The following is a 17,253-nucleotide window of genomic DNA, read 5'->3' as shown; positions in this document are numbered from 1 at the left end:
GGGTGAGAGACTCGTCTCCTGAGTGAAAGAGAGGTTCCATACGGACGCGTGAGTGTGGATCAGGACCTAGTCCTGACGAGAGGATTAGCTTGCGGTTCCGTGGTCCCGCGAGGAAAACGGCCAGGCGAGTCCGCGTGAATCTGTGAGTGAGCGGTTGTGAGACATTGTAACAATGGGCAAGGGACAGAGTACGTGTAGAAAAGGGTCTAATGGAGGAAAGCAGGATCCCATTGATCCGAATAGTCCCTTGGGGCAGGTCCTACTAGAATGGGATGAAGATGGGGTGAGACAGTATACCAGGGGCCTGTCAAAAGTAAAAATGATTAATTTTTAGGGTAGTTTGGCCCCAATATCCAATAGGACCTGAGGGAGGTTATAATTGGAATCCAGAAGGGGAAACTGATACATATTGAAGGAAAGAGTGTACGTGACCAGGAGCATGCCTCCTGAGAAGGGAGGGGGAAGAGAGACTGACTTGTCAGTAACGGGTGAAGCAGTTACTGGTGGGGCAAGATAGGGTTGTTGTGCAAGGGGCTGTGCAAGTTGAGATAAACAAGGCTGTTGCGCATGCAAGGAAATGCAAGGAAACCTCCCCACCCGATGCCCAAAGAAGGGAAGGGAGGAAATTGGGAAAATAAGGGAAAGGGAGATGAGAGGAAGTCGAGGAAATAAGTAAATGAAAGATAAAGATATGGAAATTGGATGTGTTTTTAGATGTTTTTGTTTTTTTTTCTTCTCTTGGTGTTTTGATGTATTGTTTGAAATGGCAAAAATGACTGGCAGAATCTAAGACCAGGGAGAAGAGTCGATGGAAGAAGATTGGAAAAAAAAAAATTTAAAGTATATTTACAGAAATATTGCAAAATTGAAAAATGTTATAAAGGATTAAGCAAAAACTGACTGTTAATGGGCTAAAGTGGAAAACTTAGACTGTGTTAAGATAAATTATAGAACAAGGATTGAGAAAGAGGGAGTAAATGCACCCCTTTACAATGCTTTCTGAACAACTGGAAAGCGGCTACTAAAAATGATGATTGGGGATTCAAACTGAAGAGAGGAGAGGGGAGGACAAGCTGTGATAACCATGCCTTTGAGGGTGGTTTATGACTCTCCCGGGGTGCCAGACCCCAATGGAGTGGTCCCTGAGTGCACTTACACAGTGCAACATGTGCCACTTTCCAGTGCTGATGTATGTCACTGGAGAAACCAAAATCCATCCTTTGAGGAAAACCCAGAAAAAAAAAGAAAAAAAAAATATTTAAATTGTTTGAAGGCATTTTTAAAACCTATAACCCCACCTTTTGACGACGTGCAGTACCTTCTAGACTCCATCCTGACCACTGAGGAGACTAGAAGAGTACATGCCGAGGCGAGAGCCTTTTTAAGGAACCAGGGAGTGGACGGGGGCCAACTTGACCAGGTCTACCCCCCCCCCCACCACTCCACGGTGGAATTATCAGGAGCAGGCTGATTTAGCCAGCCTTACCACTTACAGCCAGCATGTGCTGACCGGAATATCTCCCAACATACCCCTTCAGGGACCCTAGTACGTTCATCTCAACCCCCTGCTGTGTTTTGGGTGGGATACGCCCGAGCCTGACCAAATGCAGGAGCCTTGGAGTCATTGGGGTTGGTGGCTGGGAATTGCAGTGGGAACCCTGTGCTCCTGGATGGCCATTTATTTCTGCTGGCATGAACGCCATAGAATTTGTGGGGAAAGCGCCCTGCAATTATTTCCCCTAGTTGTTCTATTGCTTTTTCTAGTAGGGGAGCCCACAGCTGCCGGAGTTCCCCCTTCTCTGGTATGGGGCCTCAATCTCACTAACCAGATGCGTGTTTGGGGAGCCCACAATCCCTATAATAGACCTGGGAGGGCTGGGACATGTCCGGGTTGGACAGACTCCTACCACGTGGTTGGGTTCAGGGACTCTTTGCAGTGTTAATAGGGCCCCTGCTAATTCTTTTGCTCCTCTGCTTGTGTATTCCCTGCTTATTGCAATGCTTGCAAAATATGGTACAACGTGTAATGACAAAGATGATGAATCCTACGGTGATTGCCCTGATGAAGGAATATAAGCCAGTCCCCCAGGACGAACCTAAGTATATTGTGTTGTCCAATAGAAAAGGAGGGTGGTTGGGAGACCCCAGAGGGACAAATGGTACTCCCCAAAACAACTATGATGGGAATCTTGGAGAAAGTGCACGAGAGTGGACATTTTGGGACTGAAGGAATGATTAACCTAGTTAAGCCCCTGTATTGGAGCCGTGACATGTGGCCAATGGCTCATGCCATCGCCTGGAAATGTTTAATTTGTCAGAAGGTTAATAAAACGCGGGCAAAGAAGACAGAAAGAGGGGGGAGACCCCTCGCAGTATGGCCTTTTCAACGAGTACAAGCAGACTTCACTGAACTACCGGAGAGGGGAGGGCAGAAGTACTTATTGGTCTTTAAAGACCACCTGACGGGATGGGTGGAAGCATACCCAGTAGAAAGGCCACAGCTCAAGTAGTCACCAAAAACATACTAGAAAGCCTCATTCCTAGGTATGGAATGATCGAGACATTGGACTCAGACCGAGGAACTCATTTTACCCAAAAGGTGCTGCAGGAAGTCATGGGGTTGGTAGGAATAAAATGGGACTTTCATACTCCTTGGCACCCCGAAAGTAGCGGGAAGGTGGAGCGTGCAAACGCAGAAATTAAAAAACATTTGACTAAATTATACTTGGAAAATGGACTACCTTGGACGAAGAACCTACCCCTGGCTTTGTTGCGAATGCGGGTAGCTCCTAGGAAAGACACGGGATTGTCCCCTTTTGAGATGATGATGGGACGGCCTTATTTGACACAGTTGGGAAACCCCCAGATAGTATTTAAAGACTTGTTTCTGAGGAAATATTTGCAGTCACTGTCCCAGTCCTTATTATCTCTCCATAGGCAGGGAGTCTTGGCACAAAGATCCCCGTTGTTGGAACAACAACACCTTTCCCAGCCTGGCGACTTGGTCCTGATCAAAACGTGAAAGGCGGAGGAGCTCAGCCCGAGTTGGGATGGTCCTTTCCAGGTCCTGCTCACCACTGAGTCAGCAGTACGGACCCGAGAACACGGATGGACTCACTATCACCGGGTAAAAAGGGCCCCGCCTGAGAGTTGGACGGCAACACCGAGCCCAGACAATCCGTTGAAGGTGAAACTCACCAGATCAGGGATCAGGAACCAGGGAGGAGATTAAGGACAGTGAATGCTTTCCTGATGTGTTTATTTTGTACTTGCAAGTGTTTCTACGAATGTTGTTGCTGCGCTCACTGTGAAGCATGTGTTTGTTGCGTGCATTGTACTGAAGAATGCTCTATAGTCTTTGTAGAGGACATAATAATTCAATATTGTAGAGTCACTCTGTAGGGGGTGGTCCATTGTGAGTTACTGGAGACCCCCACGGTGACTCTAACCTTGAGATATTTGAGGAAAACGCCAGATCCGAGACATTTTCCCTGAGCCATGAGAGGGTTAATGCTCCTTTTCCTGGGTCTGGGCATTGCCCGGATTTGTTCGGGCACCCAGGACCAGGAATGTACAGAGTGTATTCAGACCACAAAGACAGGGAATAAAGTCACCAGGACTTTAATCTATTACAATGTGGCCCCGGAGTGCCTCACACAATTAAGACCGTGTATATATAATCAAACTCAGTATTATAGGTGTCAGACCAAAGAAAATAAGACAGAATGCTATGAACCTCTGGCGGTGGGGCCGATCACTTCAAGTATATATGTATATGGATACAAAGGGGGAACTGCAAACAAAGGGGGGGGGAAGGAAGACAATGTTCTCTATAGCCCAAGACAGGCAGGGGTACATAGCACACAATGTAACGAGGGGAGGGGAAGCAGTCCATGTATGTTTCGATGCATGCACCGCTATAGCCAGGGGACAGGGCCCGAACAACTAGGCAGGAGTGACATGTGGGTCCCACAGCTGGGAACAGTCATATTTACAGAACAGGAAGTATTTGTTCAAACGGATAGGAGAGACCAATGTGGGAGCAGGGAGTGGGACGTGGAATTATTGGTACACGGAGGGAGTCAATAGGCAGCCCAGTTACAGGGGACCTGAGGGGGTAAATATCACCACTAGGGGAGCATCCACAGACTGCAAATCTGGAGGATGCAATCCCGTCTGCCTATGGGTCAAGGAATCTACAACAACCACACCGAGACACATATACCTAGGATTGGGGATAGATGGTACAGGGAAGGATCCTTATGGCTACTTAATTATTCAGGTACACACGAGCAAAGTAACAAAGAGACCCATTACGGTCTTTGATAGTTTTGAGGAACAGATGCAACAGCTCAACCATCTCCCTCTTCCACCTAAAGCTCACAACATGTTTCTAAGCTTAGCCGAAACAATTGCAAAGGAACTAACAGTCAGGAATTGTTTTGTATGCGGGGGCACCAACATGGGGGATCAATGGCCCTGGGTAGCCCATGAGGTGAACTATACTGAGGTCTATAAAAGCCAAAAGAACTTTACCTACCACCATTTGGGAAATGAGATATGGCAGATCTCTAATCAGCTGGTGGGGACAGAATGCTTTCTAAGGAATGACACCAATGGAACATGGGTAGGAAATATGCCCTGCCTAGGGCAATGGAATGGTAAAGAATGGTGGAGCTCGGATAATCCCTCCAAAAAGTGGCCCTCACCTTTAGCCAACATGACTAACATGACCTTTCTGCAGGACCCCCAAAATACCACTTTAGAATGGACAACCCCAGATGGATTTTATTGGGCATGTGGGTCCTATGCATATAACCGGCTCCCTTTAAAATGGACAGGATCATGCGTGTTGGCCACCTTGCGGCCTAGCTTTTTCTTGCTCCCCTTAGAAGTAAAATCCAAATTGGGAATGCCTGTCTACGATGAAATAGGGCCCAGGAAAAAGCGGGCTACTCATATAGGGAATTGGAAAGACACCGAATGGCCCCCGGAACGAATAATACAGTATTATGGGCCAGCGACATGGGCTAATGATGGGACTGCAGGGTCATTCGGACGGGATCCTATTTATTTGCTAAACCGAATAATACGCTTACAAGCTGTGGTAGAGATAATTACTAATGAAACTGCTTCTGCTTTAACTAAACTGGCTAAAGAAAGTGCCAAGAGCCGCACTTATATTATGCAAAATAGATTAGCGCTCATTATTTATTGGCCAAGGAAGGAGGGGTTTGTGGTAAATTTAACCTGACTAATTGTTGTATTGAAATAGATGATAGTGGAAAAGTAGTTAAGGATATAGCAGACCGTATGATTAGGCTAGCACACGTCCCGGTGCAAACATGGGAAGGGTTAAACTTTAAAGATATGTTTGGATCCTGGTTTCCAAAATTGCCCGGGCTACAGGCAATAGTGGCCCTTATTGGACTCATAGCTGCTGGGTGTGTGTTAATTCCATGTGTTTTGCCCATATTTGTAAGGGCAATCAATAATTCTCTTTCTCTACTAGCGCAAAGGCAGGTCCAAACCCAGCTAATGTCCATGCGGTATGCCCCTGTGCCTACGGAGGGCGAAGAAGGAGAACATTGGGAATTGTTATGTGAATTTGAGGCAGGGTACAACAAGAGGGGGGGATTGTGAGAAGGAGTAATCAATTGTGCCTCAAACCCAGTGGAAATTTACAGAAGACCATGTATGCAGGCAGAGTCAGCAGCTTGAGCGTGCTTCCTGTCAGTTAGACCACAAAGACCACAAGAAGCTTCAAAATGCACAGCTCCCATATTAGGTAAAACTCGGATAATGAGTGTAGATTGGTCTATGTATTAGAATCGTGTTAAATTGCAATAGGTAGATTGTAAGCCAAGCCTCTAAAGGAGGGGCGGCAGCAATAGGAACAAAAGTCACGACCCGAAGCTTGCTCGGGGCCCCTTCGTACTCTTGAGTGCGGGGGGGGGCCCGCCTTTGCAAACGCGTTACAAATAAAAGGGTTATCCTTATATCCAAGGTTTCCTTGTCTTGTTTGGTGACCACGTTCAATATCTAACACATGTTAGATATGTGATTGTAAAACTGTAATTCAAAGAACCAAATAAATAAAAAAAATTAAAATGTCATCTAATAGGGGCTGCAAGCCAAGGTTAATCTTTTTGTCTCTCCTGCATGACAGACTGTTCTAATGCAGTGGCTGACTTCAGGGTTGGAAAACCTCCCACGTTTCCATTCCTCGTTTGTCGCCTGAATAGCAAACAACCCTGTTGACACTGTGTGAATATTCAGAGCCTCCGTATGTTAGGAATTATTACCGGGACTGTCTGACTTGCCAGAATGTTGAAGTAACGTTCCCCCTATAAAAAGAAAGTGCTGTTCTGAAGTGTGTAGGGTTGACACTGTCAGTTCAAAAATAAACACAGTTAACATCTGGTGAAATATACTAAAATAATTTAGGACCAGTTGGGCTGGTCCCAATATGTATTTCCATTTATTTCAAGGTGAGAATTGGATGCCATTGTGAGGTGAAATGAAAGCAAACAAATCCATAGGCAATCCAGTGTTGCATAGAAAGAGGCTGCAAACCAACATGCAGCCTTATTTTTTGGAGGTGGGGGGAAAGAAGATGAAGAAGATGAAGATGAAGAAGAAGAAGAAGAGAGGGAGAGAGAGAGAGAGAAGAGATTGTGTGTGTGGTTGTAGCATCTGTGCTTTCTGATTTCGCTCATTTGCAAATGTGCCCACAAGCCCAAAGAAGTTGCCAACCGCTATACAAATTTAATTAACCACAAGAAGAACCCCCATACAAAAAGCAGGAACCCAAGCCCTGGGAAAATGCCTCAGTGATCTTCTTCACAGGTATTGTGTAGGGCAGCAGAGCAGCTGGTTGAGCCAGGCACTCAGGAATGCTGAAACTGGTGCCAGCATCAAGGGATGCAGAATTTAAAATAGGTTGCCCAGGAACTTAGCCAATATTACTCGTCGTGACCCCATATACCCTTTGTCCCCTTTTGACACGCATTAAGAAAATATATGACTGAAGTCAAAAGAAAAGTAAAAGATCTGACACACAACTGGGAGAATATGTAAAGGACTGCAGAAGATTAACACTGGGTGCAACAAACATTATTTTCTTTGTTTCCACAATTTGCATGACGTCCCATAACAAAAAGTTATCTGGACAGTATGCATAGCTATAGATATATGTATATCTTGTGTATATATATTCTTCAGCATCACATGGAAAGCTTGAGCATTTCATGTATTCCAAGTACCGTGTCAAGTTTCAAGCAATGACATTCAAATTAGGTAATGAAAAAAGACTAAAAGTGTTTTGATTATAGAGGATATCAGCATGATCTTATCATTTAGCTATACTGTAAATAGCAGTATCAGGGAAAACCTTATTTATTAATTAATGTTTAACCAGATTCAGGTCTTTTACACTAAGCATCCAAATCCCTCTGGTGTTTTGTAAACACTCGCTAGCACTGATAACATGGGACAAAGTTAATTTAAATGAAAATGCAGGTCTCGGTGCTCTGCTTATGTGAATGTAACCAGGCACGGCGGCCACTGGCAGCTCAGCCCTCATTGCACTTGTATATAATGCATTTAGCGTAGTACCAGCCTCATCATTTCAAGTTATTATTAATTACAGCGATACCTTGGTTGTCAAATGCTTTGGTACTCAAACAACTTGGAACCCAAACACTGCAAACCTGGAAGTAAGTGTTCCGGTTTGCGAACTTTTTTCGGAAGATGAACGTGCTCTGTTTCAAGTGTTACGCTTCCATTTTGAGTGCCACACTTCCGTTTTGAGTGTTACGCTGAGGTCCGTCTGTTTTTGCTATTTATTTTGTGGCCCTTTTTGTTTTGTTTTTGTGACTGTGTGGAACCTAGTTCAGCTACTTACTGATTGATTGTGTGACTGCAGTACATTGTTTATTGCTTTTATTTTATGGATCAATGGTCTCATTAGATAGTAAAATCCATGTTAAATTCATGTTTTAGGGGTTGTTTTTAAAAGTCTGGAACGGATTAATCCAAGTGTGCCTTGGTTTTGGAACGCTTTGGTTTTGGAACGGACTTCCAGAACGGATTAAGTTTGAGAACCAAGGCACCACTGTATAAATGTATATATCGCTTTATGCCAAAACAGTCTTCTATTTTGAAATGTGGGTTCGTCCAGAGGGAAACCAGGGTGCTTCCTCACACATACACAGGCTGGGGTCCATCACCACTTGCAAAAAGAGAATCCCAATTAGATTTTGTACAAAATCTATTCCAAGAACAGATGGCACACGTACCCTGCATTGTTACTGACAGCTGTTATCCCTTTCACACCAGTCTTCAACAGTGCTCCTATGAGGTTCTCAGGGATGCCACAGAGCCCAAAACCTATGCAACACAAATTATTCAGCAGTGAACATCTCCATTGCAAAAATGACCCACCATCAACCATTCGTTCACCTCAAGCAGGGACCTTCTTCAGCAGCGCATGATGGACCCTGCCTCCCAACCCAGAAGAAGGGGTCTCTCCCATATTATGCTGGTCTTCAAAGCCAACACAACCCCCATTTTCGTTTGCATACCCAGAAGATATGGGGAATGGGAAGGGCCAATGGAGACCACAAATTTCAGCCCACTAGTAAGCAGACCCAAAACACACGGATCCTAGTAAATCTAAGTGTTGTGATCAAATGATGTAGTTTGCCACGTGGCAAAAAACCCCAACTAGCAGTGGAAACACTCAAACCTGCAGAAAGCAGCAGTTCAATTCTCCCTCACCTCAGAGGGCTAACTTTGACAGGTGGACAGGACCAACACAGCTTCCTTCTTAACTGAACTCTGCACTGGTCTCCCCTTTGTGAAATTACTGGCCTATATAACGACTCTCCCTCCACAACAATAAAAGAACGTACACAATGCTTCCTTTACTTATCTCTGTATTGCCCTGGGCTGTTCAACTTCTAGAGCAATTCTCTTTGTGATAAAGGTACAGTTCTGAAGTCAGCAGAGACCAAACCACAGCCCTTTATAGTCTTAAGAGCTCTCAGCTTTAAGTATTTTTAATGCCCTGACGTGAGAACTCTGCATTCTGAAGTCCTTTACGTTACTCGTAAAAAGTGTTTTATGCTTGCTTCCCCATCATTTTAACACCATCCCTGAAAAGCCCATAAGATACACAAACCCACTGAAAACAATAAGTCTGAGTAGGCGCAGCTGTTTTTGCAGCTCTAAAGCACTAGGTGTGTCTCCTAGGCTGGTTCCTTGAAATCAATGATGGTAGCAGCTCCTGTTCAGAGGCAGAAGCCCAACTTCCTGGTCCAATCCAAGTGGAAGCCCTTTTTCTCATCTTCTAAATCACATGCATATTGAGTGGAAGCAGTTCCACACCCACTGTCTCTCCCCCATGATCTTCACACAATTGGCAGAAGGTCTGAAAAGGGCCTCTGTTGACATACAGGTGTAGGCATGTAGCCGCTCCACGAGGTCAGAACCCGGTTTAATCTGGATTCCAAGTTGTGCAGTGAACCCATGTACGCAGAGGTTCCTTCCAGACCTTTGGCCAAATACATATGGGGCAGAACCCCAAGGCACCCAAAGGTTGGGAATGGGGCTGGGAAGCCCAGCTCTACTCCTCGCTCCCTGCATGCAGAGAAGTATGAACAAACCTGTAGAACAGCCTTGTCCAACCTTGAGTGCCCAGATGGTTGTTGGCCTCCAATCATCCTTGGCCAATCTGGCTAGGGATGATGAGGGCTGCAGTCCAACAATTTGTGGGGACCCAAGTTTGGAGAAGGCTTCTATAGAAGAATGCAAGGGAAAATGAGTCAGGTTACAGGAACATAGGAAGCTATATGGTATTACCAGCACTGACTGACAGAGGCTCTCCAGGGTTTGAACCTTGGTCTTCTGCATGCAAACCAGCTGTTCTACCACTAACCTACAGCCTTTCCCTCATTTTACCAACTGCCTAGAAATCCTTTACAGTGGTACCTTGGGTCCTGAATGGCTTGGCTCCCGAACAAATCAGCTCCCGAACATCGCAAACCCGGAAGTAAGTGTTCTGGTTTGCGAACGTTTTTTTGGAAGCCGAATGTCCGTTTTGGCTGTCGGCATTGTTTCCGGTGCCAATCAGAAGCCACGCCTTGGTTTGCAAATGTTTTGGCAGTCAAACGGACTTCCAGAATGGATTGAGTTTCGGAACCAAGGGACCACTGTATTATGTTTTGTCTGAAGTACTGAAAACCTAAAGCCTATCGTTTATGTTCATGGATGGCAGAAATGTTTCCAATTTATAAAACTGAGCAAGTAATTCATTTGGCGACAAGCAAGAAGATTCCCAAGTACTTACCACCAACGAGGAGAGTGGCCCCATTGGGTATGTCTTTTACTGCTTCCACTGGATCATTATAAAACTGGGTGTTGTGGCGGCTGCTTGTTGAAAAATAGCAGCCACAGCTCTAGAAAGAATAGAAGAAACAAGGTACAACCTTAGGTGTTCATTCGCAGTAACAAAGGGTATCCCACCAGCAGTTTTTAGAAAGACATGCACAAGGAATTTGTGCTGATCAGAAAGTGCAAAGAATGCATAGAATCATAGAATCATAGAGTTGGAAGAGACCACAAGGGCCATCGAGTCCAACCCCCTGCCAAGCAGGAACCACCATCAGAGCACTCCTGACATATGGTTGTCAAGCCTCTGCTTAAAGACCTCCAAAGAAGGAGACTCCACCACACTCCTTGGCAGCAAATTCCACTGTCGAACAGCTCTTACTGTCAGGAAGTTCTTCCTAATGTTTAGGTGGAATCTTGCATGCTAGAGGCTCATGGGTAACACTAGATTTGAAGGGTGTACATCACTATGGTCAGGTTACATACGCTTCAGGTTACATACACTTCAGGTTACAGACTCCGCTAACCCAGAAATAGTGCTTCAGGTTAAGAACTTTGCTTCAGGATGAGAACAGAAATCATGCTCTGGCGGCACAGCAGCAGTAGGAGGCCCCACTAGCTAAAGTGGTGCTTCAGGTTAAGAACAGTTTCAGGTTAAGAACGGACCTCTGGAACAAATTAAGTACTTAACCTAAGGTACCACTGTATGCTGCCATTTTATACAACCAGAAATAATAAAATAAATGTGATGCTGAATTTCCCAATAATCTCTGCTTGCTTGCTTTCCTTCCTTTTTAAAAGAGCAAATTTCTAGCCACTGTGCTTGAAAGTTTTCAGGCAATGCACCCTGAAACATCAGAAGGAACTGCAGTTCCAGCCATGCTCTGCATAATATGAGCTCTGAATCACTTTAGCAAATACTGTATTTAGGTGAAGGACAGTAGGGGAAAGATTTAAATCCTTTAATTATTCTTTGCAGCTTGGAAATAAGCGTATTATTACAGATACCAAGACTCTTAAGCAATAAACATATTGTAAACTTGAATTTCCAAAACCACATTTATGGGGTCTGTCCTCGATATGTCTGGCCACATTTTTAATTAAAGAAAACAGTGTCTGAACAGACTGTACTACTATCTTAAGCAACTCCTAAGAAATATCTTTTCTCTAGACACGCAACTAGGGCAAGGGGGAGTATATTTCAGACTTCAACAAAATGCCTGAGCTTCACAAGCTTGCAGAATCAGAGTTAAGAAACTTTATGCTCCAATCCTAAAAAAGACTAACTTAGAAGCAATTGCCACAGATCACAGGCTAAAATCCTGTAGGAAGTAAATTCCATTGAAGCCATTAAATTTCATTCTGATTCTGCAGACATGGATACTTATGGATTTTATTTTATTTTATTATTTTATAAATTCGATTCATATCTTATCTTTCTTCCAAGGAGCTCAAGGTGTCATACTTTGTTCTCCCCCTCCCCATTTTATCCTCATAAAATAACAATCCTGGGTGGGTAGGTTAGTGACTGGCCCAAGGTGACCCAGTAAACTTCAAGGCTGAGTGTTTTATTTTAAATAGTAAAACTAATGTGGTATATCTTAAAAAGAACAATATATAAATATTTTTTAAATAAACAAGGATCTGTCTAGTCATACTAACATATACTGTATTGTAAAATGACATACAATTGAGTTATATTCCTATTTAAAATTTATTTGCAATTCTTTATTATTTTTGAAAATGTTTTGCCATCTTAGTAAACAACACAAAGTCTTAAGTTGTCAAAGGTTCTAAGGCTGCAATCATAACCCTACTTACCCAGAAGTAAGCTCCATTCAATTCAACAGGACTTACAGTACTTCTGAGTAGACATAGCTAGGACAACACAGTAAAATGTTGATTCTATTGCAGCTAAAACCCTTTCCATTGGAATTTCAACTACGTGTCAGTCACCTTGTGGGTGTTTCTAAATGGCAACGCCAGGTAAACCTCTTAATAAACCAGATTCCTGGCAGTGCAAGTATATTTAGTCAGCAGCAAGTTCTACTGAATACTATGAAACATACAGTAAGGTAAAGGTAAAGGGACCCCTGACCATTAGGTCCAGTCGTGACCGACTCTGGGGTTGCGGTACTCATCTCGGTTTACTGGCCGAGGGAGCCGGCGTACAACTTCCGGGTCATCTGGCGAACCGGAGAAGCGCACGGAAACGCCGTTTACCTTCCCGCCAGAGTGGTACCTATTTATCTACTTGCACTTTGATGTGCTTTCGAACTGCTAGGTTGGCAGGAGCAGGGACCAAGCAACGGGAGCTCACCCGTCGCGGGGATTCGAACCGCCGACCTCCTGATCAGCAAGTCCTAGGCTCTGTGATTTAACCCACAGCGCCACCCGCGTCCCTTGAAACATACATTAAGGTAAAGGTAAAGGTACCCCTGCCCGTATGGGCCAGTCTTGACAGACTCTAGGGTTGTGTGCCCATCTCACTCAAAGAGGCCAAGGGCCAGCGCTGTCTGAAGACACTTCCGGGTCACGTGGCCAGCGTGACATCGCTGCTCTGGTGAGCCAGAGCCGCACACGGAAACGCCGTTTACCTTCCCGCTAGTAAGCGGTCCCTATTTATCTACTTGCACCCGGGAGTGCTTTCGAACTGCTAGGTTGGCAGGCGCTGGGACCGAACAACGGGAGCGCACCCCGCCGCGGGGATTCGAACCGCCGACCTTTCGATCGGCAAGCCCTAGGCGCTGAGGCTTTAACCCACAGCGCCACCCGCGTCCCAAGAGAAACATACATTACTCCCTAATAAATGATCTCAGAAATGTAGTCTTAGGCTGCATTCTGATACAGCAAGGTGGGGAACTTCCAATCCATGGACCAGTTTGGCCCATCAGGGATTCCATTTTGGGTTCTGAGGCCATTTTTCTAAAACCATGGTCACTTGTCAATCAAGTGACATCACCCAATGGGCATGTGATATCAACTGATTGGCAGGACTTCAATCCAGCTTGTACGCTTTACTTCCCTGCAAGAAATGGTTGGCCCAGAGGCTTCAATCCTGTTTTGTAGTGTACACTTACCTAGGAGTAAATTTGGTTAACAACAACACATCCTCCATGTAATCCTATGACATCTGCACTACTCTTTACCTATTTACAAAAATCTGAGATGTCTCCTGGCCTGACCAAATATGTAAAATTATGTCCTATTTGTAATCAGATTATTAAGCAGATATACAACATGAAATAGGAGGGGGGAGGAACTCATTTTCCTTACTATTAAAGCCCAGAAATAATGAGCAATGGAGCACTCAGGATTTCTTAACCAGACGCTTCTGACAGCCTTCTGCACAAGATACTTTAAGAAGAACCAGCCAACAATTCTCCCCGGCATGGAAAGTCACATGCTATGCTTCATCAACACTGGCACAACAACAGAAACCCCAAGCAACCAGTTCATTCCCTTTCTCCAACAAGGACACATCTCTCAGCCAGTCAAAGTGTGCCGACTAGGTCAAAGTCATTTCTCCTTTGACACAGAGCTACAGCCAGCCTCCAATTTATACTGCAGTGCAGCAGTTCAAATTTCTGCATATGGAAACTTTGTGATCCAACATTATTATGCACATTGAGAAAAGTTGTGTCTAGCATGTTAAAAACACTGGGTGACACTGAATTGTGGCATCCAATGAAGACCTTCTACTTAACCTTCCTCTAGGGAATCCTCCAAGAGCAGAATGAGGAGGGAGGGAGGGGAATTCTGTGGCATCTACTGGTGTGACATTAAATCTGGCCTACAAGGTTTCCATTGCCTTGTCAGGAAATCTAGAACAGGGCACAACACCTGAAGCAGCGTCCCACTAAACAAGAGATTGCTAGGTACCAGCACAGGATTACATGCTCACTTGCAGAACAAGAATGCCCAACCTCCAGCGCAGACAGCTGAAAGTTGTGGCACTTCTAGACAAGAGCAGAAGAGCCCAGAGGGCCTGAGTCTATGGCACCACAGAGCTAAGCCTATGCTATTGCTTCCCTCCCCAGTGACACACCCTGTCTTCCTTCCCAAAGCAGGAGACTAGAAGCAGAGCCATGGAACTTGCTCCCATAAGAGGCAATGGCAGCCACCAGCTTGGATGGCTTTAGAAGAGGATTAAACCAGGGGCGGACTTTGGTAATAAGTATGGTGCCCTGAGCAAGGACAAAATTTGCTGCCGCCACCCCAAAAAAGCATTGCTTAGTTGCACAATACAGTGGTACCTTGGGTTAAGAACTTAATTCGTTCTGGAGGTCTGTTCTTAACCTGAAACTGTTCTTAACCTGAAGCACCACTTTAGCTAATGGGGCCTCCTGCTGCCGCCACACGATTTCTGTTCTCATCCTGAAGCAAAGTTCTTAACCCAAGGTAATATTTCTGGGTTAGCGAAGTCTGTAACCTGAAGTGTATGTAACCTGAGGTACCACTGTAATGTCTTTAGTACAGTTGCTTTCTTATGGAACTTCTCAGTAGGTACCTGTATAAATATAGGGTTGTTGTTGTTGTTTTGCGCCCCCCCTCGGCTTGGCACCCTGGGCAGGGGAACTACCTGCATCCCACTAATTCTGGCCCTGGTTAGACAAGTCAAGGCTATCTTTTGTTCTGCCTCTGCTGCGAGAGGAATCGGGCCTCTGAATACCACTTGTTCCGCTCATGTCCCACTGGCATCTGGTCAGTGAGAAGAGGATGCTGGACTGAATGGGCCTGGTTCAGCAGGCTTGTCTTATGTTCTTATTCATTTATGTTCTTATTTGCATGTTTTGCATGCAAAAAGTACCAGATTTAGTCTCTTGGTAGGGCTGGCACACTCCAGACCAGAAACATGGCCAGTCAGCCTAGACCAGCCTTTGCCAACCAGGCCCCCTCTCCAGATTCCCTTTGGGGGGGTTAAATGAGGAGAGAGTACCATATACCTTGAGCTCCTTGCAGAAAAGGCAGGATATAAATGCAACAAATAAACAAATGTTTAGGACTTCAATTCCCATCAGCCCTGGGGAGCAACCATTCAAAAAACAACAACAGAAACTTTAGAATTTCACTGCTTTCTGAATGCTATTTGGCTCCTTAAAACTTTTTTAATTCAGTTTTTCCCCCAGTTTATTTAGGGGGACTTTCCTTGAAGGACGTAGAAGGGAGGGGAGAAACAATCACACTGTGCAACCGCACTCATGGGCATAGGCAGGGAAATAAAATAAATAAACAAAAATACTTAACTAAAAGCAGAAATTGTAGAAAGATTTTGACAGGTGTTCCCCCCCCCCCCAGCACTTGGGGTCAAAAGAAAGTATTTTAAAACATTTTATTCCCAATCGGCTAGGCAGTTAGACAAAGGATGATGACAGGTGGGTGTCCTGCCGCCCCACCCCACCCCGCCCCCCAACATAAATCCTGGCTGCGCCCCTGGCCCCACCTGACTATACCAGTTCTATTTGGAATGTACCTGTTTCTGTGTTTCCACATCTTCCAAGAGGCGTAAGGGAACGCCTTAATGTAAGGTGCAAAAAGACCTCTGGCTAGGCCTGTCTTACCGCCAGCCAGCCTGATCCTATCCTAAGTCACTTAGCCAGCCAGGCCCCTGGGGATGGGGACAGAAAGGGACAGAGAGCGGGCCTGCAAGCGAAGCTCGCTCCCTTCCTTCTTCCTCAAGGTCAGCTAAACAAACAGGCGCCTCTGTTCAGCTGAAGGACGCGCGCTCAGCAGGTAGGGATCCCCTCCGGCCTGGTTAGCCCAGTGGCGCAAGGAGAGAGGCGCGCCGCTCCTTCTGCCGCGCGTCGCGGGGGAATCTTTACGCCTTTGCAAGGAAACCTTCGCGCGCAACGAGCCTTGATGGGAAAGGCGAGCAGGCGGTTCATCCACGGTTCAGAGCCGGCCAGGGGCCAAAGGGAAGGTAGCCAGGAGGCCGGCGAGCGGATTAGAGAGCAAGAGGGCATGGAAATGTCAGTGGGACGCGTTGCTGTTTGGGGGGGAAGGGGGGAAAGGTTGCCCAGTGGCCAGGAGAAAAAAGAAAAGTGGGGCAGGTGGCGGAGAGAAGCAGCCTGGCCTGCTCTTGCGCCTTCGTAGGGGAGGATTTTTGCATCACATGGAGCGAAACCTGATCTCCTGCTAAGGCTCAATCAAGCTGCGCCGGCGAGCCGGTCCAAGTTGCAGAGGCTGCAAAGGCTTCCTCGCGAGTAAGCGCGCACAAAGCCGCCGCAGAAGGATCCTCTGCAACCATCGCCGCGCGCTTGCTTACCTCGGCCGGGACTCGACGGAGGAGCTGCGCCGTGCCGGAGCCGGGGAGGCAGCGAGCAAAGCGGGCCAGGAGGCTCTGAGCCGCCATCTTCGTGCGCTTCGCGGCGTGCAAGGCGAGCAGGAAGGAGCCGGGGCGAGCAGCGGCCTTGGAGAAGGAGAAGAAGAGGAGGCGGCGGCTGATGCCCAACCCCCTCGGCGCGAGGCTGCCGGAAAAAAAGAGAGAGCAGGGCGCGCCTGTCAAATGGGATGCGAAGCCAGGGGAGGGTTAGGGGGCTCGGCGTCTGACGTCGTCTTTAACCCCTTGTAAGACCAAGCGGGAGGCTGGAGAAATGCACCGGCTCCTTGGAGGAGGCGCAGAGGCGCCTCTTGGCTTGGGAGTTGGAGATGCAACAGGGCGCGCTCTGTGTTCCGTGGCGCTTGCTCCCACGAACGGCGCTCTTACAGATTAGCAGACTGTGTCCTTTTAAACGTGTCTCTAGGATGGTTTGGTTTTCCTCGTGTTTTCGTTATGTACTTTGTGGTTTTATTCTGAGATCTTCGTTCGGACGAAGGATGGTATACAAATTTAATAAATATACAATTGTACTAATGAGGCCC

General features: G+C 46.1%; 1 protein-coding gene across 1 annotated transcript in view; it reads right to left on the bottom strand.

The window, feature by feature from the left end:
* Positions 1–17,253, bottom strand: part of OXCT1 (3-oxoacid CoA-transferase 1) — a 63,448-nt gene extending 46,195 nt beyond the window's left edge. The window contains exons 1-3 of the mRNA XM_083402982.1: positions 16,658–17,253; positions 10,352–10,460; positions 8,301–8,391 (exon numbers count right to left, since the gene is read on the bottom strand). Of these exons, the coding sequence (XP_083259108.1) occupies positions 8,301–8,391; positions 10,352–10,460; positions 16,658–16,744 (287 nt within the window). The 5' untranslated portion in view covers positions 16,745–17,253. The remainder of the gene's footprint in view (positions 1–8,300; positions 8,392–10,351; positions 10,461–16,657) is intronic.

Source organism: Podarcis tiliguerta (genome assembly GCF_965153285.1).
Source record: "Podarcis tiliguerta genome assembly, chromosome: 11".
Lineage (NCBI taxonomy): Eukaryota > Metazoa > Chordata > Lepidosauria > Squamata > Lacertidae > Podarcis > Podarcis tiliguerta.
This window is presented reverse-complemented; position numbering and strand designations above follow the sequence as displayed.